Raw genomic sequence first — 23955 nt, 5'->3', positions numbered from 1 at the left:
CTGCTGGGAAGCACCATATCATTGCATAATGTATAGTGACTTTTTTTTAAGTATTCTGAATGTATAATTTGTATTTTACTTAAAATGCAAAGAACATCAGCAATTGAAACAAAATAAAACTTTAAAATGGACCTAATTTTTCAGATAATTTTAAGTGAAAATATGGCTTAAATCTAAGCTGCTCTTTACAAAAGTACATTGCAGAACTTGTCGCCTATCATTTTAAACACCTAAGTGCTTAAAGTACCTGACATTTCCAGGAATTCAGGAAAATTATTCTCAATTCCAACAAAAAATAGGGTTTATGTTTACAGTAGAAATATAGCTAAAACCCATGCTGCTCCTAAAAAAAAAAAACTTTACTCTATTTTTCACATTGTTTTAAAGTCTAAAGTGGAATGAGCCTGACGTCTGGAGCTCAAAAAGTTTAAAACTGATTAATGTCTAATTCTCAGAAATTCTGTAAAATGTTTTTGTCGGCCTGCAGCTAAAGAGTCAGATTCCTGGATATTACCAAAAATTAAATAACATTTCTACAGGTCATTATTATTTCAAATACTGTTCTTACTTAACCTCTTCAAGACCAGGCCTTTTTTTGCGATACGACACTGCGTTATTTTAACTGACAATTGCGCGGTCATGTGACGCTGTACCCAAATAAAATTGATGTCCTTTTTTCCCCACAAATAGAGCTTTCTTTTGGTGTTATTTGATCAGCTCTGTGTTTTTTTATTTTTTGTGCTATAAACAAAAAAGCCTGACAATTTTGAAAAAAAATACTATATTTTTTACTTTATCTACTTGTCGACCTGCCGCTGTCGTTTTACGGCGGCATTTCGGCTCCCCTGCGCGAGAGCTCGGAGCTCTACGTCGGCTCTCTCGCAGGCCACTAGGGACGTGCGTGCCGCCCGCTCGCCCCTGACTCCCGTGCGCGTGCCCGGCGGGCGGGTTCGCCGCCGGGCACACGCGATCGCTCGTTACAGAGCGGGGACCGGGAGCTGTGTGTGTAAACACACAGCTCCCGGTCCTGTCAGGGGGGGAAATGCTGATCCTCTGTTCATACAATGTATGAACAGAAGGTCAGTGATTTCCCCTAGTGAGTCCACCCCCCCTACATTCAGAACACACCTAGGGAACATACTTAACCCCTTCCCCGCCCCCTAGTGTTAACCCCTTCACTGCCAGTGGCATTTTTATAGTAATCCAATGCATTTTTATAGCACTGATCGCTATAAAAATGCCAATGGTCCCAAAAATGTGTCAAAAGTGTCCGAAGTGTCCGCCATAATGTCGCAGTACCGGAAAAAATTGCTGATCGCTGCCATTACTAGTAAAAAAAAATATTAATAGAAATGCCATAAAAATATCCCGTATTTTGTAAACGCTATAACTTTTGCGCAAACCAATCAAAAAACGCTTATTGCGATTTTTTTCTTACAAAAAATATGTAGAAGAATACGTATCGGCCTAAACTGAGGAAAAAAAACAATTTTTATATATTTTTGGGGGATATTTATTACAGCAAAAAGTAAAAAATAATATTTTTTTTCAAAATTGTCGCTCTATTTTTGTTTATAGCGCAAAAACTAAAAACCGAGGTGATCAAATACCACCAAAAAAAAGCTCAATTGGTGGGAAAAAAAGGACGCCAATTTTGTTTGGGAGCCACGTCGCACGACCGCGTAATTGTCAGTTAAAGTGAGGCAGTGCCGAATCGCAAAAAGTGCTCTGGTCTTTGACCAGCAATATGGTCCAGGGGTTAAGTGGTTAAGCTATAAAATATATTCAATGAAAAATATTTAATTTCTTCATTGGTTTGTGCCAAAATGTATTCTGCTACATATTTTTGGTAAAATAGGATTGGAGCTGAAATATATTACATTCAGTTGGAAATGGGCCCAGGACTGGTATGGCATGTGTCAGCAGGTGGAGCAGAGGGAGACCAGTGAATTTCTGTTTGATGGTCTCCCCTCCAGTAAATGATCATCTAAGTCACATATATTACATCACTTCTGAGTTCAGCTGATGAACTCTGATGTCTTGATAAAAAGAATTTGTCATTACAGCCAGAAGCAATAAAGTTAATCCTGGGGCACTATGGCTGGGGAAGAAGCTATTGGGGCATTGTATGTGCTCTGTTAGGTTCTGTGGAGAATTAGACCCCTGATGTCTAATAGAGAACTTTCCATTACTGTGTGCTATCATCTAGCCAGAAGCAATAAAGTTAATTATAGACCAAAAAAGTAAAAAAAATAACATATAGAAAAAACAAATACAATTTGATGTCCATGTCCCCCATATACACACAATGCAAATGTATGCAACAACAATTACACTATATATTACATATTGCTGCGAATGTTGTACTAAGGGCAAAAATTCTAGGGCCATTCATGGTTACCAGTAATTCTAAACTAAAAACCTGTAAATATTTTTAAAGCAACTTATGGATTTTGGATACCGAATTTTGTTGCTTTTTCATGGGCACGTGCAATTTTAAGGCTTGACATCTATTTACTTTTTGCAACAAGTAATATTTGATCAAAAATTGTGTGCACTAATATTAACTTTAGTGCATTTTTAATTGAAAATATATTTGATAAACATGTGACATAAAAAAAAATCAACTGCCACCATTCTATTCTCCAGGGTCTTTGCGTTTAGAAAATATATACAGCTTGGGAGGTTAACAAATGTTCCATCCTAAAATATGCGTTTTTGTGCAAAAGGGGAGGAAATGGCCCTGGTAGCAAAGTAGTTAAGAAATGAATACCCTTCGGGTGGGAATATTAAAAAAAATGTATGGAGAGATTTTTTTCATGAGCCACTAACTGCAAGAAGCAATAACAGTGGATAAATACAATCTGTGAACTTTTAGTGTGGCAAAGCAATACTTGTCTGGTTAGATTGCATAAACATTTTACACATGCTCTATTGTATTTGTTATACTGTTTTTTACTTATACTGTCTTTCACATTAGCTGCCCTGTCCCATATGTGGTAAAATCACTCCTTCTCAGGGTCTTGTCAATGTCCTTGTCTTGGAGTTTATAATAATGAAAGGACAATAGCACTTTCCTACCTCCGAAAAGTATTCTGTGAAAGTGGCAGAGATTACTGAGTGTGGTGAGCTGGGGCTGGCTGTGAGGATGTCACTTATGCCTTGTACACACGATCGGAATTTCCGATTAAAAAAGTCAGATGGAATTTTTTCATCAGATATGTGTATGCCCCATCTGAGTTTTTCCTTCGGAAATTCCGATGGACTTATAAAGAGAAGATGTTCTGTTTTTTTCTACGGAAAAAAATGATATCGGAAATTCCGTTCATCTGTATGGAACTCCGACAGAGAAAAAAATATGCATGCTTAGAATCAAGTCGACGCATGCTCGGAAGCATTGAACTTCATTTTTCTTGACTCGTCGTGTTATACGTCACTGCGTTCTTGACAGTCGGAATTTGGTGTGACAGTGTGTATGCAAGACAGCTTGAACGGAATTCCGTTGGAAAAAAAAAATCAGTCGGAGTACTGATATGAATATATTAAAATTTAAATCAGTATTTAATATGCATGCTTTTACAGCCAGCAGATGGAGCTGTAGACTTCACTTTTCATGTTTACCACATTATTCTTTGCTGAAAAACACCTGTTTGCATACTGTAGTTAAATGAGCCAGAGAAATGACTCCAGAGTTTTAAATAGGGAGAGAGTTTAAAGGGAAAATGTCACTGCTGTGCTTTCTGTTTTCTAAACCTATGGTGCACTGTAAAGTGCACTGTAAAATCTGTGTCATATTCATTATTTATTAAATATTAATTTGTAAAAAAATAAAATTACTGTATATGCTGGCGTATAAGACTACACGACCGAGAAACTCGACGGGCGAAACACATCGTTTTGCTCGAGTTCCTTGTGAAGCCGTCGAAACTCGACAAGCCAATTTTCTCCATTCCCGTCAAGGAAATAGAGAACATGCTCTCTTTTTGGCTCGTCGAGTTTCTCGACGAAAATGTACACACGACCGGTTTCCTCTGCAAAAAAATAACTCCCAGCAAGTTTCTTGCTGTTTTTTGCCAAGAAACTCGGTCGTGTGTACGAGGCCTTACACTTAAAAAACTGGCCAAAAAGCAGGGGTCGTCTTATACGCCGGGTAAGCTGCTCGGATGCCTGCTGGATGTGCCTAAATACTCTATGTAGCTTCGGCTACATACAGTATATATCGCTTAGCCAATCCCGGTGAGCGATGTATTCAAATGAATACAGAGCCTGCTCAGATTGGAGTAACAACTTCTGCCAATCCAAGCAGGCTACATACAGTAGCCTGCTCGGATTGGCTTTGAGAGTCAGAGAGGCGTGGGCTGATGATGTTACAGCCTCTGCCAATCCAAGCAGGCTTTGCATTCATTAATAGAATACATTGCCCGTCGTGATTGGCTCCAGCTCCAGCAAGAAGGAAGAAGAATATGGCTCCAGCTCCAGCAAGAATGAAGAAGAATATGGCTCCAGAAGGAAGAAATATGAAGCTTTGGAAGCCTTGAAACTGTAAAATTAAGGGGTCGTCTTATACGCCCGATCATCTTATACACCGGCAAATACGGTACCATAAAATCATTACAGTTTCACTTTAAACTCAATAAAATAAAATATATAACAAGGTAACAAAATATATACACTTAAAATAAAACTTACATTTGCTTAGAAATGCTTCACCAGGAACAGAGATGTAAGACTGTCCTTCAGATGGAAAGCGGTAGTGTGGCAAGCTCAAAGCCTGAGGCACCTTTACCATCGAGTAATCTGCAAAATCAACAAATGACAGTGGCTACATTTATAGAAAGAATATGTATCTCATGGCCCTTCTCAAAACAGAAGTTTTTACTCTAAATGGTCTAGGTGTGCAATCATTGGAAGATTAGAACTATAGCCTTGAAAGTGATTCTAATAATTTCCTGAGAATAGGAAATCCTAAAGTGCCCATAGATGACAATCATGTAATCATGTCTTTTTTTCCAGATAGGGAGACAGACATTGTCTATAGAGCAACACATTCTTGGAAACAAAGTGATGGTTAAAGCGGATCTCCACCCTCATTTAAACTATAGCTCCATATTACTACCGCTCCTAACTAATCATGAGTGACGGAAGAGGGAGGAGTCTTGGAATGGCGCGGTCAGTCTGGAGGAGTAGCTAGACGGGAGCCCTCGCTCTCCAACCTTGCTCCTAAATCGGAGATGCATAGGAGCCGGACCTCTCCCTCTCCCTGCTAGATCAGGCGAGAGCGGCACTCGGAGACGCCATCTCGCCATTTCGCCACTATGTGCAGAGCAAGGGGAGGACGCAGCGAGGCGAATGGGGACCGGCGCCACACCAAGGCACCAGAAAGTTTTTTTTTTTTTTTGTGTTGTGTCCCCCTCGTTCTGCAAAGTTTGCGGGTGCCCACGCTGGGGCCGTGTGTTAGGCAGCTGTGTGGAGGGCAGCAGTAAGCTGCGTATATTAACAGGCAAGCAGAGCGGAGGTAGACGAAAGGGACACCTAGCATCAAGCAGCACCTCATAGTCTTGCAGCTTGCAGCTGAAGTAACTGACCGCACTAAAAGCAAAGAAAAGATTAAGTCCGCATTTGGTCCTACAAACTCCTGCAACAAGAGGGTAAGAGCGGAAACATACTGCAGCAGTTCACGTGCGGCACTTTATTTTCTTTTGAAAATTACCAGAATGGTGAGTATTTTATATTCATCAGAGTGGTGAGTACAATGCATTAACACGGACTAAGAACTAAGAACCAAAGAAGAAAAAAAAAGAGGATTTTTAATGGGACACTGGCATTGGAGGGCCAACAGCCGGGACTGACACAAAGACAGGCAACAAGTGACATAAGTGATAAATGCTTGTTGATATAAGTGATATATGCTTATTAATGGTATTTTCTGCACTTGTAATCTTATTGTTTTGGCGGCCCCTTTTTTGGTACCTCTCCCTCCCATATTGTGACAAATCACTAAGGCACAACGAGACTTTTTTTTTTTTTTATGCGGAGCATACGTGGAACTCCACGGGAAGACAGCAATGGTATACAGCTCGCATTGTATCTTACTGGTCACAGTATATATAGGATCTGGTATAGAACGGGACTAAAAATGGATAATTATTTCTCGTAAGAAAACAGTATATAGTATAACTCATAGCAGCAAATACTTTCCCTTTCTCTATCAGAAAGCTGCTAGACTGTCCTCTTGGCGGCATCCCCTGGACATTTCCCTTCTCCCTATCGGGATCAATTAAAATACAGGGAGAACTCTTCTCAATAGAATATATGCAATATATATTGAACTCTGCTTACAAGACATTTTAGAAACTATAATATACAATATACAGACGAGTCGACCGAGAACGGGACTAAAAACTGGCGGATACAACGGAAAAAGGACACCGTATAGTGTAATTTATTATACTATTGAGTCCTGAAACCGGTAAAAGGAGGATCTTAAGATTGACGGGCACTGGAGACTGATACTTTAATCTACAGTTAAAGCCAAAGGGTAGAAAAACCATAGTAACATTAAACCTTGATATAAGAAACTACAAAAAAAAAATATTGTTACATGTAGCATACACCCCCCACTACCGTAAAACGGACATCTCATAAAATACCGGCAAAGTGGGCAGGTACAACTTAGGCGCGGTAAGAAGCACGGGTATACACCCAGGGCTAGCGCAGGACCGATAGGGGTGAAGGATGGCCACAAGGGGAAAAGGAGTGAAAGGCGGGGCAATCCCAAAGGTCCCCCGCTTAAGTCAAAGCCCAGGCCCGATGTGTAAATTTGTGACCCATGGGGTAAACGGCGACAACCAGCATACAGAGAAACCAACAACTACCAGAGGAGCTCAAGCAGAAAAGGAAAGGAAAAAAAAAGAAGATAAAAAAAAGGGGAGCGGTAGTACCTTGGCGGACGCAGAAATACTCTCAGAGTCACTATTAGAGATTAGAATAGACCAAGATAGAGAAACAGACAAAGATAAAGAAATAGATCTCGAACAAAGAAATAAGGATGAAATGCAGGATATAACACTTTTGCCAACAAAAAGGGAAATGGAAGGAATGTTTGCTGCTTTAGAAAGATCACTTAACCACTTAAGGACCACCGCATGTACATATACGTCCACAATATGGCACGTACAGGCACATGGGCGTATAGGTACGTCCTCGCCTATTAGCGGGTGGGGGGTCCGATCGGGACCCCCCCCGCTACATGCGGTGGTCGGGTCCGCTCGGGGAGCGATCCGGGACCACGGCGCGGCTATTTGTTTATAGCCGCTCCGTCGCGATCGCTCCCCGGAGCTGAAGAACGAGGAGAGCCGTGTGTAAACACGGCTTCCCCGTCCTTCACTATGGCGGCGCATCGATCGCGTCATTCCCTTTATAGGGAAGACACGATCGATGACGTCATTCCTACAGCCACACCCCCAAACAGTTGTAAACACATACTAGGTGCACCCTAACTCCTACAGCGCCACCTGTGGTTAACTCCCAAACTGCAACTGTCATTTTCACAATAAAGAATGCAATTTAAATGCATTTTTTGCTGTGAAAATGACAATGGTCCCAAAAATGTGTCAAAATTGTCCGAAGTGTCCGCCATAATGTCGCAGTCACGAAAAAAATTGCTGATCGCCGCCATTAGTAGTAAAAAAAAAATAAAAAATAAAAATGCAATAAAACTATCCCCTATTTTGTAAACACTATAAATTTTGCGCAAACCAATCGATAAACGCTTATTGCGATTTTTTTTACTAAAAATAGGTAGAAGAATACGTATCGGCCTAAACTGAGGAAAAAAAATGTTTTTATATATGTTTTTGGGGGATATTTATTACAGCAAAAAGTAAAAAATATTGCTTTTTTTTCAAAATTGTCGCTCTATTTTTGTTTATAGCGCAAAAACTAAAAACCGCAGATGTGATCAAATACCACCAAAAGAAAGCTCTATTTGTGGGGAAAAAAGGACGCCAATTTTGTTTGGGAGCCACGTCGCACGACCGCGCAATTGTCTGTTAAAGCGACGCAGTCCCGAACTGTAAAAACACCTTGGGTCTTTAGGCTGCATATTGGTCCGGGGCTTAAGTGGTTAAATTGCATATGGAGAAAATGGAGAGAAATATGGGGTATATACTGGAAAGAGTGGAAGAAGTGGAGAAAAAAGTTGATTACAATGCAACCTCAGTCAAAAAATTAGAGGATGAAATAAAAGCATTAAAAAAAAACCAACGAGAACAGGCGTATACATTAGAAGATCAAGAAAATAGAGAGAGAAGGAAGAACATAAGAATACGCGGAATCCCAGAAACGACACAAGCTGAGGATCTCCCAGAAATAATAAGAAAAATTTGTAATCCAATATTAGAGAGAGAAATAACCTCCCCACTAAAAATAGAACGTGCGCACAGGATAAGGAGTTCGAGAGAGAGAGTACAAGATTATCCAAGGGACATTATTGTCCGGTTTGAAAGTTGGGAAGAGAAAAACCAACTATGGAGAAAACTGAGAGGGAAGTCGCCATTAGAATACGATCAACATATTATTCAAATATACCAAGACCTGTCACAAGAGACGTTAAAAAGAAGAAGAAGCTTAAAACCCCTGCTAGGAATCTTACAGGAACATGGTATACAATATAATTGGGGATTCCCAGCCTGCCTAATAGGCAGGAAAAACGGTATCTCTGCAAGATTAAGGTTCTTAGAGGAAGTTCCAGAGTTTTGTCAGCGACTGGATATCCCAATACCACCCAAAAAAGATTAACAATGTTGAAGTGACGGCGGAGGGGGGGGGGGAGGGGGGGGGGGGAGGGGGGGATAGGGAGGCACAAATATAGTAAACAACGGGAGCGGGGTTGAGGAGAGGGAGGACCTGGAGAGTACTCCTTCCCCAGTCTCCCATGCATGGGAGATAGGAGACCGGGCTAACATAGAATTCCACCTCAGCCGGAGGAGCAAAAGAGCGCCTGGAGCGCCAAATAAGAAAAGCTCCAATATGACCAAAGGGTCAAGGATCAACCAAAGGGAAGGGGGGAGGAGGGAGGGGATGAGAAAGCCCCAGACGAAGATCATAGGGGTAAGGTATGAGTGGGGGGGGGCGGAGGGGGGAGGAGGGGAGGGAGGGTGGGAGAAGGGGTTCGGGTGGGGGAGGGGAGGGGAAGACTAGGAAAAGGGGCCCAGATCTGTGTGTCATGCAACAAGGAAAAACAAATACACTTGAGAAAAGTACAGGGGAAAAAAAAAAAAAAGAGAAAAATATGACAAATATAAATTTCTTAACATATAATGTAAGAGGTCTCAACTGCCCGGAAAAAAGGCATATGGTATTAAGAGAGGTTGAAAGGTACTCAGCGGAAATAGTTTTTTTGCAAGAGACTCACATAACATTGGATTCTAGTGTTAAATTGTATTCTCGGGCAGTTCCCACCTGGTACTATGGGGATTCTCCAAAGAAGAGAGCCAAGGGGGTCGCCATAGGAATAGGGAAGAACATCTCCTTCACAGTAGAAGACAGGAAAGTGGACCCGGAAGGCCGCTATTTGTTTTTAAAAGGAATACTCCAAGGGAAAAAATACACGTTAGCAAACATATATTGCCCAAACAGCCAACCACATAAATACCTGAGGGGGATCTTGAATGCTTTAATGGATTTTAAACTTGGACATGTAATACTCGCAGGAGACCTCAACCTTTCAATGGACTATCAACTAGATAGTACGTCCGGGGCACAGAGGCGAAATATTAAACAGCTAAGAATATTAGGGAAAAAAATCCACAGTCACTGTTTAATAGATCCTTGGAGAATAACATATCCAAATAAAAAGGACTACACCTATTACTCTTCCGTGCATGGAACATACTCAAGACTGGATTATATAATGGTAGACCACGAGTTACTGGAAGAGGTAGTTAAAACTTCAATAGGGGTAACTACAATCTCAGATCATGCTCCGGTAATAGTAAAAATTAGATTCAAAGAGATAGAGCAAAGAAAAGGATCATGGAACTTAAATGAAGAACTTTTAGAGGACAGCGAGGTAAATAACATAGTGAGAACTGATTTGGAGCAATATTTCACCCTCAATAATACACCTGAAGTAAGGGTAGCCACTGTATGGGAGGCCCATAAGGCATACATTAGAGGGAAACTAATTTCGATAGGAGCAGGGAAAAAAAAAATAAGAAAATTAAACATGGAAAAACTAACAACTGAGTTATTTGAATTGGAGCAAACGCATAAAGAGCGAGGAGAAAATGAAATATATCAAGAAATTGTTGCAAAGAGGGCCCAGCTCAGAGATTTAATGAAGGTTGAAACAAGGGACACATTCAAAAACGTTAGAAAAGAGAGGTATAAATGGGGGAACAAACCAGGGAAATATTTAGCAAGAATATCCAGGAAAAAAAAAAAGAAAAACTACATAGAAAAAATAAAAAACCAAGACGGCCAGATGAAATATAGGACGTCTGAAATTGCTGAATCCTTTCGGACTTTCTATAGTTCATTATACGCAATAAGAATAAATGAAACTCAAGAGCAGGAAAATATTAGAAAAAAGAAAATTAGGGAATACCTAGAAGAAGTGAAATTACCTAAAATCTCTCAAAACGACATTGAATCCCTGGAGGCTCCAATAACTCAAGACGAGATATACAGAGCTTTCCAGGAAACACCGTGTGGTAAGAGCCCAGGTCCTGATGGCTTGCCGATTATATATTACAAAAAATTTAAAGAACTCTTGGTCCCAGAGATGTGTAATTATTTTAATAAAATAGGGGAGGAAGAGGAAATAAAAAAAAAAAAAATAAAAAAAAAAACTAATCATGAATCGGCTATTTTTATTTTCATTAGCAAATATGTACCTTAATTACGAGCCTTGCTTCCGGTCTGCCCCCCCCTCGGGTTTTCGACAGGTTTTTCTGCCGTTTCCTGCGCCGCGCTGTGCCTGCTGGGAGCCAGTGTCAGATCTCTCTAAGTAATATTCTCCTCTGTTATCAAGCATCGCGTGACTTCATTTTGCAGGAAGTGACGCGGATGTAAACAAAGGAAGGGGCGGGCGTTTTAAACTTCTCCATTCATTAGAGCACAGATACTGTTACTGATACGCCGCCGGGCACATTCGCCAGTGCGCATGCACGAGATCGAGCGGTGGATGCTGGGACAGCATCCACCGCAAATAGGAAGTAGCTCCTTGTTGGAATCGAGCGCCCAAAGCCAAGATGGCCACGGGACGCAAACGAGAATAAAAGTTTTTCTTATGGATGAAATAACAGCGGAGGGGCGGTCGGACACCGGAAACGTGAGTTTAGCACAGCAGTGCTAATACACATTTGAATAGGCAATAAAAAAAAAAACGATTAAGCCGTGGGAGATCCGCTTTAAGGGTGTAAAACCATGCCTGATTGTCATTGTTTCCTCTTGCATTTGTTTTGTGACTGTCTACCTGCTGCTTACCTGTCTACCTACTGGTCCAGGAGCACTAGAGCATTTTCACTTGCAAAGTGAGTTTTCACTTAGCTTAGCGAATGAAGTGAAAGTGAGTTCAGTCATGTACAAAAATAATCCTGAGCAAATTAGCACAAATCCTGTTTCTTTTTAATTTTCATTGAACGTGATTGCATATTTGTTGCAAAATTAATTATCACTTAACTGCACCTTACTCACTAAGCCAGGTAAAAGTTCACTTTACAAAGTGAACATGGTCTATTCCTGTAGTACCAGGGCTTTTTTTTCAGGGGGAACTTGGCTCAGACCCTTGGTGCCTGCTCACCACTATCACTTGTAAACACAGAAGTCTGGTTTCTGTGTTTACAAGTGACAGCTCTGCACTCTGCATGTAATGCAATCCTGGTATTTAATGCCCATTTAAGACCCTCCTACTGTTTGTGAAATTTGACTGACCACATCCACTATTTGATGTGATTTGGAGGGGGAAGGGTTTTGTGGGGTCGTGGTTAAGTTCCAGTACCTATTGTCTGAGAAAAAAAGCCATGTGTAGTACTGTAAATCAACCTCACCGTGTGATGGTCAAATAGCATTAATGAATGCATGTTAATGTGTGCTAGGTTGCTTTTTCACTTGGTTTGCAGTATAGCACCTCCATTTTGAATGGTTCACATCAATGTGCTGTTGTGTGCTACAATGCAGAATTGTTTTTGTGATTTGCGTTGGGAGGCATGGCACCATAAAACATCATGATTCACATATTACTATTCGTCGTAGTAACATATGGCAAAATTAACATGTTACTGCAGTACAAACAAGTGAACCCGGCCTAACACCATCCTTCATGCAAACCCTCCTTATAAGCCTTGAACTAGCCCTCATGTAAACCCTGCCTGTAACACTAAGCCCAGGTTCACACTGGGCTGCGGGAGTGAAGCCGTGCGAGTTCAGCTGAACTCGCACGATTTCACTTCCGCTGGCAGTCCCGATTTCGGCCACAATTTCAGAGACATCTGTACAGGAACTACTTTTTGAAATCGGTGCAGCGCCGCAGATTAGGACGGTGCCATTGCCGACAATTGCCGCCGATTTGAGATGCGATTTGACATCCTAATACTAACTCTCCCTGTAACCAAAACAATATCCCTCCTGTAACCCTAAGCCTTGCCCTCTGACTAAAACGTTCTGTAACCATAACACTAACCCTCCCTGTTACCCTAAGCCTTGCTAACACAAAAAACATTTATCTCACCTAGGTGGATGCAGAATCGATGTGATGCTACATCTGTCTCCCACCAGTTCTGCACTGAGAACTAATCGATCAGCAGTGTTTGATTGCTCAGTTCTCAGTTAGTGTGAGGTCTAGCGTTAGTTTTTCAGAGTAGGACATTGCTCATTGCACCATGATCTTAGTGCTGAATTCTACCTGAGCATTCTGTGAGTAGAGAACCATCTTTGCCTCTCTGCTCTGTCCCCCCCCCCCCCGTGCTCACTGGGGTGCTGGGCTGTGGGAAGGGTGGGAGGTGCTGGCTCAGTCTCTCAGCAGATTGCTAAGAGGCTGAGCCAGCTGTCACCCCAGGCTTTTGTGTGGACCCCCACCATATGGTCAGGATCTTTTCAGAGCCTGGACTTACTCTGTGACGTATAGTCAAAATAGCTCCAAATGCTCTCATATTAAGTATAAAATGTTCCTATCCCCTCTGTAATATTACAATAAGCACCCCTGTGCCTGTGTTATATAATAAATATGTTTACCTGTACCGCTAACACAGGTTCCCATCAATCATGTGACTACTCGGCTCTCTCTCTACTCTCTCCTCTCCTCCCCAGCTGACTTCCATCGCAGTGCTCGGCCCCGCCCACTGCAACTGTCAGCCGGGGAGAGGAGAAAGGAGGCACCTGAGAGCCGGGAGCCATTGTGTTAGCGGTACAGATAAGCGTATTTTTTATATAACACATGCACTGGGGCACTTATTATAATATTACAAGGGGGATAGGAGCATTTTATAGAAGTGGGTTAACAACCACTTTAATACTAACTTTCCCTGTAACTCTAGCACTAACCATCTGTGTAACCCTAAGTCTTGCCCTCTAACTTACCATCTATGTAACATTATCACAAACCATCCCTGTAACCCAAGCACTAACCATCTGGGTAACACTAAACCTTGCATTCCAACTAATGCTTCCTGTAATCTTAACACTGACCCTCCCTGTAACCCTGAGGCCCCGTACACACGTCCGAGGAACTCGACGGGCAAAACTCATCGTTTTGCTCGTCGAGTTCTGTGTGAAGCCGCCGAGGATCTCGGCGAGCCAACTTTCCTCATTGAACAACGAGGAAATAGAGAACATGTTCTCTATTTGGCTCGACGAGGAACTCGTCGGCTTCCTCGGTCGAAAGTGTACACACGGCCGGGTTTCTCGGCAGAATTCAGCTCCGATCGAGTTTCTGGCTGAATTCTGCCGAGAAACTCGGTGGTGTGTACGGGGCCTCACACTAATCAATCCCTTTAACCCTAAGCCTTGCCCTCATGCTAACCCTTCCCTGTAACTCTCTCATACAAAACATCTCTTGTATAAACATAACCCACTGTTAGCATACAGTACTTACCTGTCTTGACCTGGAAACTAACCCTCCCTGCTCTGAAAGTTGGCACTGCTGAGGCTCTAATGTCAGAATCGAATGAATCCTATTAGTCCCTGGAAAGCTAGTTTTATAAACATCGCTGACCATAAATTAATGTTTACCTTTGCTCATTTACTATTCTGACATACTGCAATTCTTTCTAACAAATAAGTCACATGTTTTTGGCATTTCATGTATATACAGTATACACCACTGGCTGCTATCCTGATTGTCCTGATACAAGTGATTCAATATTAACTTTGATGTAAGTGATTTTATGCTATTGTGTCAATTAAAACTAGTTTTACTACAGCAGACATGCAACCTTCTTCTTTGTTTCTCATTTCATTTATATGTTACTGTCTAAAACAAGCAGAAAAGCTTAAATAACGGAGAGAAAAGATAAATGGCTATGCTGTACAAAATTCATCCAGCGGAATAAACATTATGTTGCTGTGTATTTTATTCTACATTGTAAGCTTTAGAAATAAAATAAATAGGTAAAATCGGGCAATCTGTATTTCTTATGACAATTGTTTTCCCATAGTTCTATTCTGCTAATGGGTGTTATACTCTATATTTTATGCATTACTATTCTAACTGTGCAGGTAGTTACATTCTTGCAGTGCAAAAGTAATGGTGCAATTATTAATGTACCCAAAAGCAATTTTTTTCTTTTATCTGGCTGTTCACTTACTTCTCCAACCAATAATAAAATATTTTACTGCTGTGTATCTAAGTACAAACAGTTTGCTTACACTAACAGCTTAATGTTAGTTTACTGTCCTTAATAACGGAATGTCCATTTTCCATGATTTCTTCCAGCGGATGACCACAGCAACAAAGGCCATTTTATTTCCACACACTAAATACCCATCATTCTATTTTTCCCACACATTAACAGGAACAGTGTATGACACAGTTCCGTGCTCCTTGTGTCTGTACATCAAACATCACTTTTCTTTTTTACTGAACTTCAAAAGAAATGTTTGTACATGTATGTTTCAGCTCCGTACACAATCTTTTGCTACAAATTCAATTATGTCTTTCTACATTCTTTTGTAGAAAAGGATCAGATGTCACCACTATAATATGTACAATAAACAGACCCCTATTATCTGTGACTTAGAAAGTTATATTTTTCCAAATTAAAATAAAATAAATTACTGTTCTTTATCTCAGAACAAGTAAATCAAATATAATTCAAGTTTCTCAACAGCTGTTGCAACATATTGTGATGGCATACCACCGCACAATCATATTTGAACAAATAATTAATTGTAAACATCACGTCACTGTAATATCATATACAGGGGCGGACTGACCATTCGAGCACTCGGGCACTGCCCGAGGGCCCCATGCCACTAGGGTCCCCATCAGGGTAGCCAGGCTCAGTAAAACCAGGGACAGTATGTAAAAATCTGTGTTTTTTTTTTTACATCTGTCCCTGATATGACCTATACCGACATGCTTTTGATGTGAAAATCCCAAGATGTTAGCTGCACCACCTCTGCACTGCCTCCTGGCGTGGTGGCCACCTGTAAGCCCGGGGGTCCCATAATCTTCTATTGCCCCATAATCTTCTATCTTCTATTGCCCGGGGGCCCCATGAGTTGTCGGTCCGTCCCTGATCATATAGTCGTCAGCCACAAATAGATTTTCTGAAAGAATCACTAGATAGCTTAGATGTACCATTGTCTAAACATTGGGAGTTTGAGAAGAATTGTGGCCAAGACTAATTGGGAGGTAAACCACTGGTTGGCCAAAGATGTCTTGCACCCCAAATGGAAGATGTTGTTATTTGTACATATAACTTTCTAATGATACCCCATCAATTTTAATAACATCAGTTAAATCCAACAAGCAAAATCACTATTCACGGGTTCAAAGATGGGATATCATGAACTCTACGCCTTTTGCAAAACAGGAGATATAGAGGTTACAGATAATGTTATGCATATTTGCATAGTGCTTTATGATGTCAAACTAAGAAAGCTTAAAAACAATCTACCATATTCAAAGATTGACGTAGATCCCCAAGGATATACATCCTTTTTGTTCTAACCGACAGAGTCCTATTTCCCTGACACATCTAGGGTGTTATTAAAAGTAGAGGGCCAAAGAGAAGTATTTGGTCATTACATTACTGGCTGATAGAGTTTTTATTTTTAGGTAAAGTTATACTTACATTTACTGTAATATAAAGATGCATATGAAAAAAAAAATATTTGTGTATTCACATAAGACTTGACATTAGTAATAAGAAACACTTGAAAAGAAGTAATATAAGCCTTGCTTGCTCAATGCAGTGGCTGACCTGCTTCCAGACATGCATGCGCACTAAGAACACGCATAATATCTTCATATAAACACGATCTACACTAAAGAAGAACCTGACAATGCTTTCGTCATTACAAAATAATGTGCTGGCACTCTTAAAAATACAGGTACATTGCTTTAGGCACCTGAAACCTAGTGGCAGATATATGGGCAGACAGGACTGTCCACCCAGAACTATAGTTAGTCTTATACCAGGATACGCAGTCTGGATTATAAGCCTGGGAGAGAGAAAAAACAACCTACTAAAAACACTCTTCTAATGTTTAAATGGGCACAATGCACAAGCAAGTACAATGTATTTTATTGAACAGGTATTTTGCAGGGTGTATTGACTTTACATATATGATTTGTAAAACAAATTATGTTCTGAGATACATTTAGGGCAATTTAGGGACAATGCTTACCTTAGCAGGCCAGTACTTACCCAAAATGTGTTACAGTTTAGCTATGAACAACTCCAATTTGTTAGTGTACCAAAACCACACTACCAAAACATGCATGACCCAGTAGCCTCCTGGGGTGTCAGCTTAGTACTGTAAAGAGTGAGCTGATGTACAAAAGAACACTACTAGTTTCAGAGCACAGAGGGTTGCATATATACACCAGGATAATAGGCCTTGATGCAGCTGCAACAACTGTAAATCTTGTTCCTACAACACTGTAAATGTGTTATGAAGTTAACCACTAAAATCTGTTTAATTGAAATGAAATCTGTTACCTGCCACGGATGATCGGCCTTCCAATGTCACAATCACAGAGGGGCTTTCCAATAGGTTTCTTGCCATATGTCCAATTACTTTGTCAACTGTATCAATAAGCCCTGCAACTTCAGGATGAGCCTGCCAGAAATCAAAGTAAATATCTAATTTGAAATATTTGATTCTAGACATTTTGCTTTTCTGTAACTGTATAAACATACAGTGAACATCAAAGGTTATGTTTCAATAACCAATGGAGTTTATTTACTAAAGGCAAATAAACTGTTGCTCCAGAACTTAGTAAATGAGGTAACGCTTTGTTTTACAAAGAATACCCAATCGCATGCAAAAAAAAAAAAAAAAAAAACAGCATTTTTGTCTGCGCATGATTGGATGATAGACATCAGCATAGCTTCCCCCCTGCAGTGTTCTGTATATTTGCCTTTTGTAAATCAACCCCAATATCTTTAAAATTACTATAAAGTTTATGTAATAAAATATACCATGGATGGATCTAATGCCGCGTACACACGATCATTTTTCGGTATGTAGAAAAAACGAAATTTTTCCAACTTCATCATTAAAACGACGTTGCCCACACACCATCATTTTTAAAAATGCTCTAGCAAAGCGCGGTGACGTACAACACGTACAACGGCACTATAAAGGGGAAGTTCCATGCGGATGATGCCACGCTTGGGGCTGCTTTAGCTGATTCCGTGTTAGTAAAAGACGATTCACGCTTTTCTGTCTGTTACAGCGTGATGAATCTGCTTACTCCATTATGAACGGTAGTTTTACCAGAACGAGCGCTCCCGTCTCATAACTTGCTTCTGAGCATGCGCGGGTTTTTAACGTCGTATTAGCCCACACATGATCATTTTTTACAACCCGAAAAACATTGTTAAAAAATGCAGCATGTTCGGAAAAAAAATTGTCGTTTTTCAGAAACCGAAAAATGATGTGAAGCCCACACACGATCATTTTAAATAACATTTTTTTAAAACAACGTTTTTTTCATGCCGAAAAATGATCGCGTGTACGCGGCATTAGGATAAGCAGAAGATCCTCCTCTAGTGTGGGCAGCACAGTGCCTTAATGGTTAGCTTGCATGCCTTGCATCATAAGGGTCGCTGGGTTGAATTTTGGCTAGGAAACCATCTGCATGGAGTCTCCACTTTCTTCCTGTGCTTGCATATGTTTCTTCCGGTTACTTTGTTTTTCTCCCACACTCCAAAGACATGCAGGTAAATTAATTTGCTCCTGTCTGATTTGGTCATAGTGTGTGTATACAAATTTGTTATGTACCTGTGTTATCATGTTCTAGATGCTGGTCCTAAGCATGTGCAACTGTTGAGGGTTGAGAAAGACCAGGCCACCTACCTTTTAAAAAAAAATTGCAGAGAAAATATGGAAAAAAACTTTCTGGCATATTTAAGAACTTCCACAAAAAATCACTGAGAGTTAGAGCTGGTGAGGGCCACCTAATGAAGCTAGGTGTGGCAACAATGCTACAAATCCCAAATTCAGGGCAGAGCTGCCACTCTCATGTAGACTATGCAAGCTTGCAATACAGAAGGATGAGAAAACGTTGCGGGGACATGGATATCCAGCGCAACCCCCTGTGATCTGCAGTGCCTTGGAGGAGGACCATGTGAAGCACAAATGGTCCATCCCCCTTTCCCGAGACTTTTTTTATTTTATGAGGCTTGTGCATCACATAATTACATAGTAGGCGAGGTTGAAAAAAGACACAAGTCCACCCACATAGTAATTAGATCTGGGACTTGTTTATAATACTACAACTAGTACTTCTACTACGTTTAGCACTACTACTTAAATGTGTTGATTTCTTGCTGGTTTACCTCAAGAAAAATGCAATTGGGAAATTATTTAAATTAGGCAGGAATATGACGCACAGAAGGAATAAGAATTTAAAAAACTGTCAATCTTTTGAAAGAAGAAAGTGAAACCCACACTCAGCTATAATATCTTTCATTTTATTTAGCAGCAATTTCTATAACTTAGTAAAAGATCAGAGATGATTCAAGTCTAACCTGACACGGCTGCAAAATTCTCTAAATGATTTAGACATTTCAAAGCTGAAAGTCATTTTAAGCACATCACATTAGTGAATAATGTGTGTTTTATTATTAATGTCCAAAGTTCACCATGATAAAGTAAATGTAAGCCATGCGCTTTTTATCAGAGATTGAAAAGATACCGCGTGGGTTTAATAAACTTGCACTTCATTTTTGATTTTCTGTGGGGCTTATGTGTGTGCCAGGCAGCTTCTCAGAAGAGTAGAGCACCAAACAAAGTATATACATTATAACTATAACCAGTAATATGGATTTTAAAATAGTTTCCTAATATACATTAATTTACTTTGCATGACTTATACACTAAAATAATGCTTCTGGGAAATCTAAGTATTAAAGGGAACCTGTTGGCATAGAAATAAGAATGTAGTCCTTGCTAAACGGTTTTGTAGGGTGCGTTTATTTTAGGGCTGCTATTGCTACTCTTTTTTCACTAGTTTTCAAGTAGTTGTCAACTTATAAGCTAATGGGGGCCTCAATTGCCGCCCATGATGTCATCAAAGGGCCACACATAATGTTCAATATGTAATATTTGAGAAGACTGTCATAAACTGCAGACTTATTAAAGGAAATGAGGGTCAGAGAATGTGGACATAATACATTTCTGACTGGGGTTATGCTACAAAAGACAATATAAAACAGGGAACAAGGTACATGAGGCTAGTAGAGATCAGTGCTATTACCCTAACCAAATTTTAGCACTAAAAACTGTTGAGGTCTGAAGGCTGCACATCATGCACCAAAGGGCCCTTGGGCTGCAGGTTGGGCACCAGAGACTTAAAGAGTCAGTAATCTGGCACAAGCAGTACATGTCTGGTGACCAGTCAGTGGCTCACCAATTCTGTGTGCATCCTGAGTAACTAATGCTATTATTATAGCAAGAACTATTTATGGTTAAATGTAATTGTTTTTGGACAATTGTACTTACTTTTTTGTGTATTATTTTTACATTATTTTTCTAAAATGAATAGTCTTACAAATAATATTTTTACAGGGTCCTCCATAAGACTTCTTAAGGATAGAAAGCATGGTGTTTTTTTTATTAGGAAAGCCCTGTACTACTATGCTATTCCCATGTTAATTCACTAGTGACTGGTCATCTCTTTTGGAAGAGGGGAGATATATTCCTCCTTTCAGTTCAATTGGTAACACAGCAACTGCTATGTGAGATTTGCTTAGTACTCCGTCTACTAACTGCAAGTGGTAAATATGAAAACCCAAATATGAAATGCTCATTTGCATCCATTACAAACATACATTCAAGCCCTACTGTCACTTGAGAAATGTCTGTTTTGCATTAGAGACAGATAAGGAGTTCTGAATATATCATATGTATGTGTGTGTAAATATATTATATATACACAGTGCCTTGCGATAGTATTCGCCCCCCTTGAACTTTGCGACCTTTTGCCACATTTCAGGCTTCAAACATAAAGATATAAAACTGTATTTTTTTTTTGAAGAATCAACAACAAGTGGGACACAATCATGAAGTGGAACGAAATGTATTGGATATTTCAAACTTTTTTAACAAATAAAAAATTGGGCGTGCAAAATTGTTCAGCCCCTTTACTTTCAGTGCAGCAAACTCTCTCCAGAAGTTCAGTGAGGATCTCTGAATGATCCGATGTTGACCTAAATGACTAATGATGATAAATAGAATCCACCTGTGTGTAATCAAGTCTCCGTATAAATGCACCTGCACTGTGATAGTCTCAGAGGTCGTTTTAAAGCGAAGAGAGCATCATGAAGAACAAGGAACACACCAGGCAGGTCCGAGATACTGTTGTGGAGAAGTTTAATGCCAGATTTGGATACAAAAAGATTTCCCAAGCTTTAAACATCACAAGGAGCACTGTGCAAGTGATAATATTGAGATGGAAGGAGTATCAGACCACTGCAAATCTACGAAGACCTGGCCGTCCCTCTGAAACTTTCAGCTCATACAAGGAGAAGACTGTTTAGAGATGCAGCCAAGAGGCCCATGATCACTCTGGATGAACTGCAGAGATGTACAGCTGAGGTGGGAGACTCTGTCCATAGGACAACAATCAGTCGTATACTGCACAAATCTGGCCTTTATGGAAGAGTGGCAAGAAGAAAGCTATTTCTTAAAGATATCCATAAAAAGCGTTGTTTAAAGTTTGCCACAAGCCACCTGGGAGACACACCAAACATGTGGAAGAAGGTGCTCTGGTCAGATGAAACCAAAATCGAACTTTTTGGCAACTTTTCAAAACATTATGTTTGGCGTAAAAGCAACACAGCTCATCACCCTGAACACACCATCCCCACTGTCAAACATGGTGGTGGCAGCATCATGGTTTGGGCCTGCTTTTCTTCAGCAGGGAAGATGGTTAAAATTGATGGGAAGATGGATGGAGCCAAATACAGGACCATTCTGGAAGAAAACCTGATGGAGTCTGCAAAAGACCTGAGACTGGGACGGAGATTTGTCTTCCAACAAGACAATGATCCAAAACATAAAGCAAAATCTATAATGGAATGGTTCACAAATAAACATATCCAGGTGTTAGAATGGCCAAGTCAAAGTCCAGACCTGAATCCAATCGAGAATCTGTGGAAAGAACTGAAAACTGCTGTTCACAAACGCTCTCCATCCAACCTCACTGAGCTCGAGCTGTTTTGCAAGGAGGAATGGGCAAAAATTTCAGTCTCTCGATGTGCAAAACTGATAGAGACATACCCCAAGCGACTTACAGCTGTAATCGCAGCAAAAGGTGGCGCTACAAAGTATTAACTTAAGGGGGCTGAATAATTTTGCACGCCCAATTTTTCAGTTTTTTATTTGTTAAAAAAGTTTGAAATATCCAATACATTTTGTTCCACTTCGTGATTGTGTCCCACTTGTTGATTGTTCAAAAAAAATTGCAGTTTTATATCTTTATGTTTGAAGCCTGAAATGTGGCAAAAGGTCGCAAAGTTCAAGGGGGCCGAATACTTTCGCAAGGCACTGTGTGTGTGTGTGTGTGTGTATATATATATATATATATATATATATATATATATATATATATATATATACCGGTATATATATATACACATATACATATTATCTAATGGTATGTGTGTATTTACTTTTCTTTTTTCCAGTGAGAATAATTTCACAAGTTATAAAACAGCAGCTGGGAGTACTTACTGATGGTACGTCAGTCCAAGTGGGCAGTGACAGGACCTCTTCTACAGTTTTCAGAAAGGCCTGTAAATAAATGGTATAGATAATGAAATTGTTCTAAGTCTTATTTAAGACAAATATTTCCCAGCAATCTATTGCCCAAGCAAAGCCTATGCCTTGCAGGAAATACATGCATCCTCAGCATTAAAGTTCTGGTTTTATGCCTACTTAGTTTATAGGTATATTACTTAACAGATTAATTATAATAGAAATATACATGGGAATGATACAGTGCTTCAATTAGGCCCTAGCATAGGCCAATGAATCTACCATTAGATATAGTGGCATTTTAGTGCAGTTCTGCAGAATCATCCTGCCTCGGAAATAAATCTCTTACAAAAGTAAATGCACAAAGCTGCAAAGCATAAGAACTATTTTTATGTAGCTAAAAGCTCTCTAGTATTTTAATACCAGAACAGGTGTATTAAAACATTAGTAATGTGACTTTCAAAGGAGATATTGATCATTATTTTTACTGGATGCAGAATATGAACAAACAGCACATGTACATATACATATATAAGAAACTGAAAAGAGGATAAAAGTGCCACGTCTCACACAAGCAACAAATTGGCTTGCCACTTTGGGCAAAGATCTTAAAGCCAGTGGACAGTCACTGAATGTTAATTGACCGCAGCAGAGACTGGACTATTGTATATACATAACTTTGCATCAAACACACTTGTGTCCTGTGTGGAATGGGTATAGGCTGCTGTTGGATCATATAGATTTTTTTAATGGCTAGTTTTATGCTCACAGCATACTGAAACAGAACATTGCAAGAAAAGTAGTCAGATTCACTCACTCTGATATAGTCCTCCTTATACCATGCACAAAAACTTTCCGTATACGACTACACTACACTAATAGAGGAACAAACATAGAAGCTACAGTTTACTCCAAATCCCAGGAGTTTAATTTTTCTGCAAGGAAATGTGCAATTGACAACACCATTCAGCATGTACCTTTATTTATAGTAAATAACTTAATTATTTTACACAGCTGGCAATGTGCTCAAAGTATTCATTTATCCTTCTACATTAAGTTTTCTCTGCTAGGCAAATCAAATTTTGAACGTTATTGTTTTAACCGAAGAGGGTAAAGCTTTAATAATATTAAGAGGACCATACCATGCAAGGTCTGACATGGGGCTGATGTGACCACATACTTGTATGTAATACTGACACACTTATTACTAAAAATCTACACTACCTGACATGTCATCTGGGCCGGTTTACTTGAAAGGCAACCTAGGCAGAAGCCTAGGTCTCAAAGGGGTTCTGGGGGGGCCTGTCTGCAGTCTCCAAAGCCACAGGCTCAGCACACCAACCACAATTGTGATTTCAGGCTGTATTGTTACTGTAATAAACATATAGCTGTTACAGCAGCTATTATGCACTGTTTATGGCACACCAGCTGCTGCAATATTACCAATCTGATAACCTTGCTAACCCCCTCCGCCTTTGTGACTGACCGCTAGAGCAGCCAAGCAGATGCTGTAGGCAGGAT

At 40.1% G+C, this 23955-nt stretch overlaps 1 protein-coding gene across 2 annotated transcripts in view; it reads right to left on the bottom strand.

The window, feature by feature from the left end:
* ADGRD1 (adhesion G protein-coupled receptor D1) overlaps positions 1-23955 on the bottom strand; it is an 802257-nt gene that overhangs the window by 638011 nt on the left and 140291 nt on the right. For both annotated transcript variants that reach the window (XM_040347511.1, XM_040347515.1), the window contains 3 exons: positions 22411-22470; positions 17169-17289; positions 4690-4797 (listed from right to left, as the gene is read on the bottom strand). In XM_040347511.1, the coding sequence (XP_040203445.1) occupies positions 4690-4797; positions 17169-17289; positions 22411-22470 (289 nt within the window). The remainder of the gene's footprint in view (positions 1-4689; positions 4798-17168; positions 17290-22410; positions 22471-23955) is intronic.

This window comes from Rana temporaria, chromosome 1, assembly GCF_905171775.1.
Source record: "Rana temporaria chromosome 1, aRanTem1.1, whole genome shotgun sequence".
NCBI classification, from domain to species: Eukaryota; Metazoa; Chordata; class Amphibia; order Anura; family Ranidae; genus Rana; species Rana temporaria.
The sequence above is the reverse complement of the archived record's forward strand: the minus strand, read 5'-3'. Positions and strand labels throughout refer to the sequence as shown.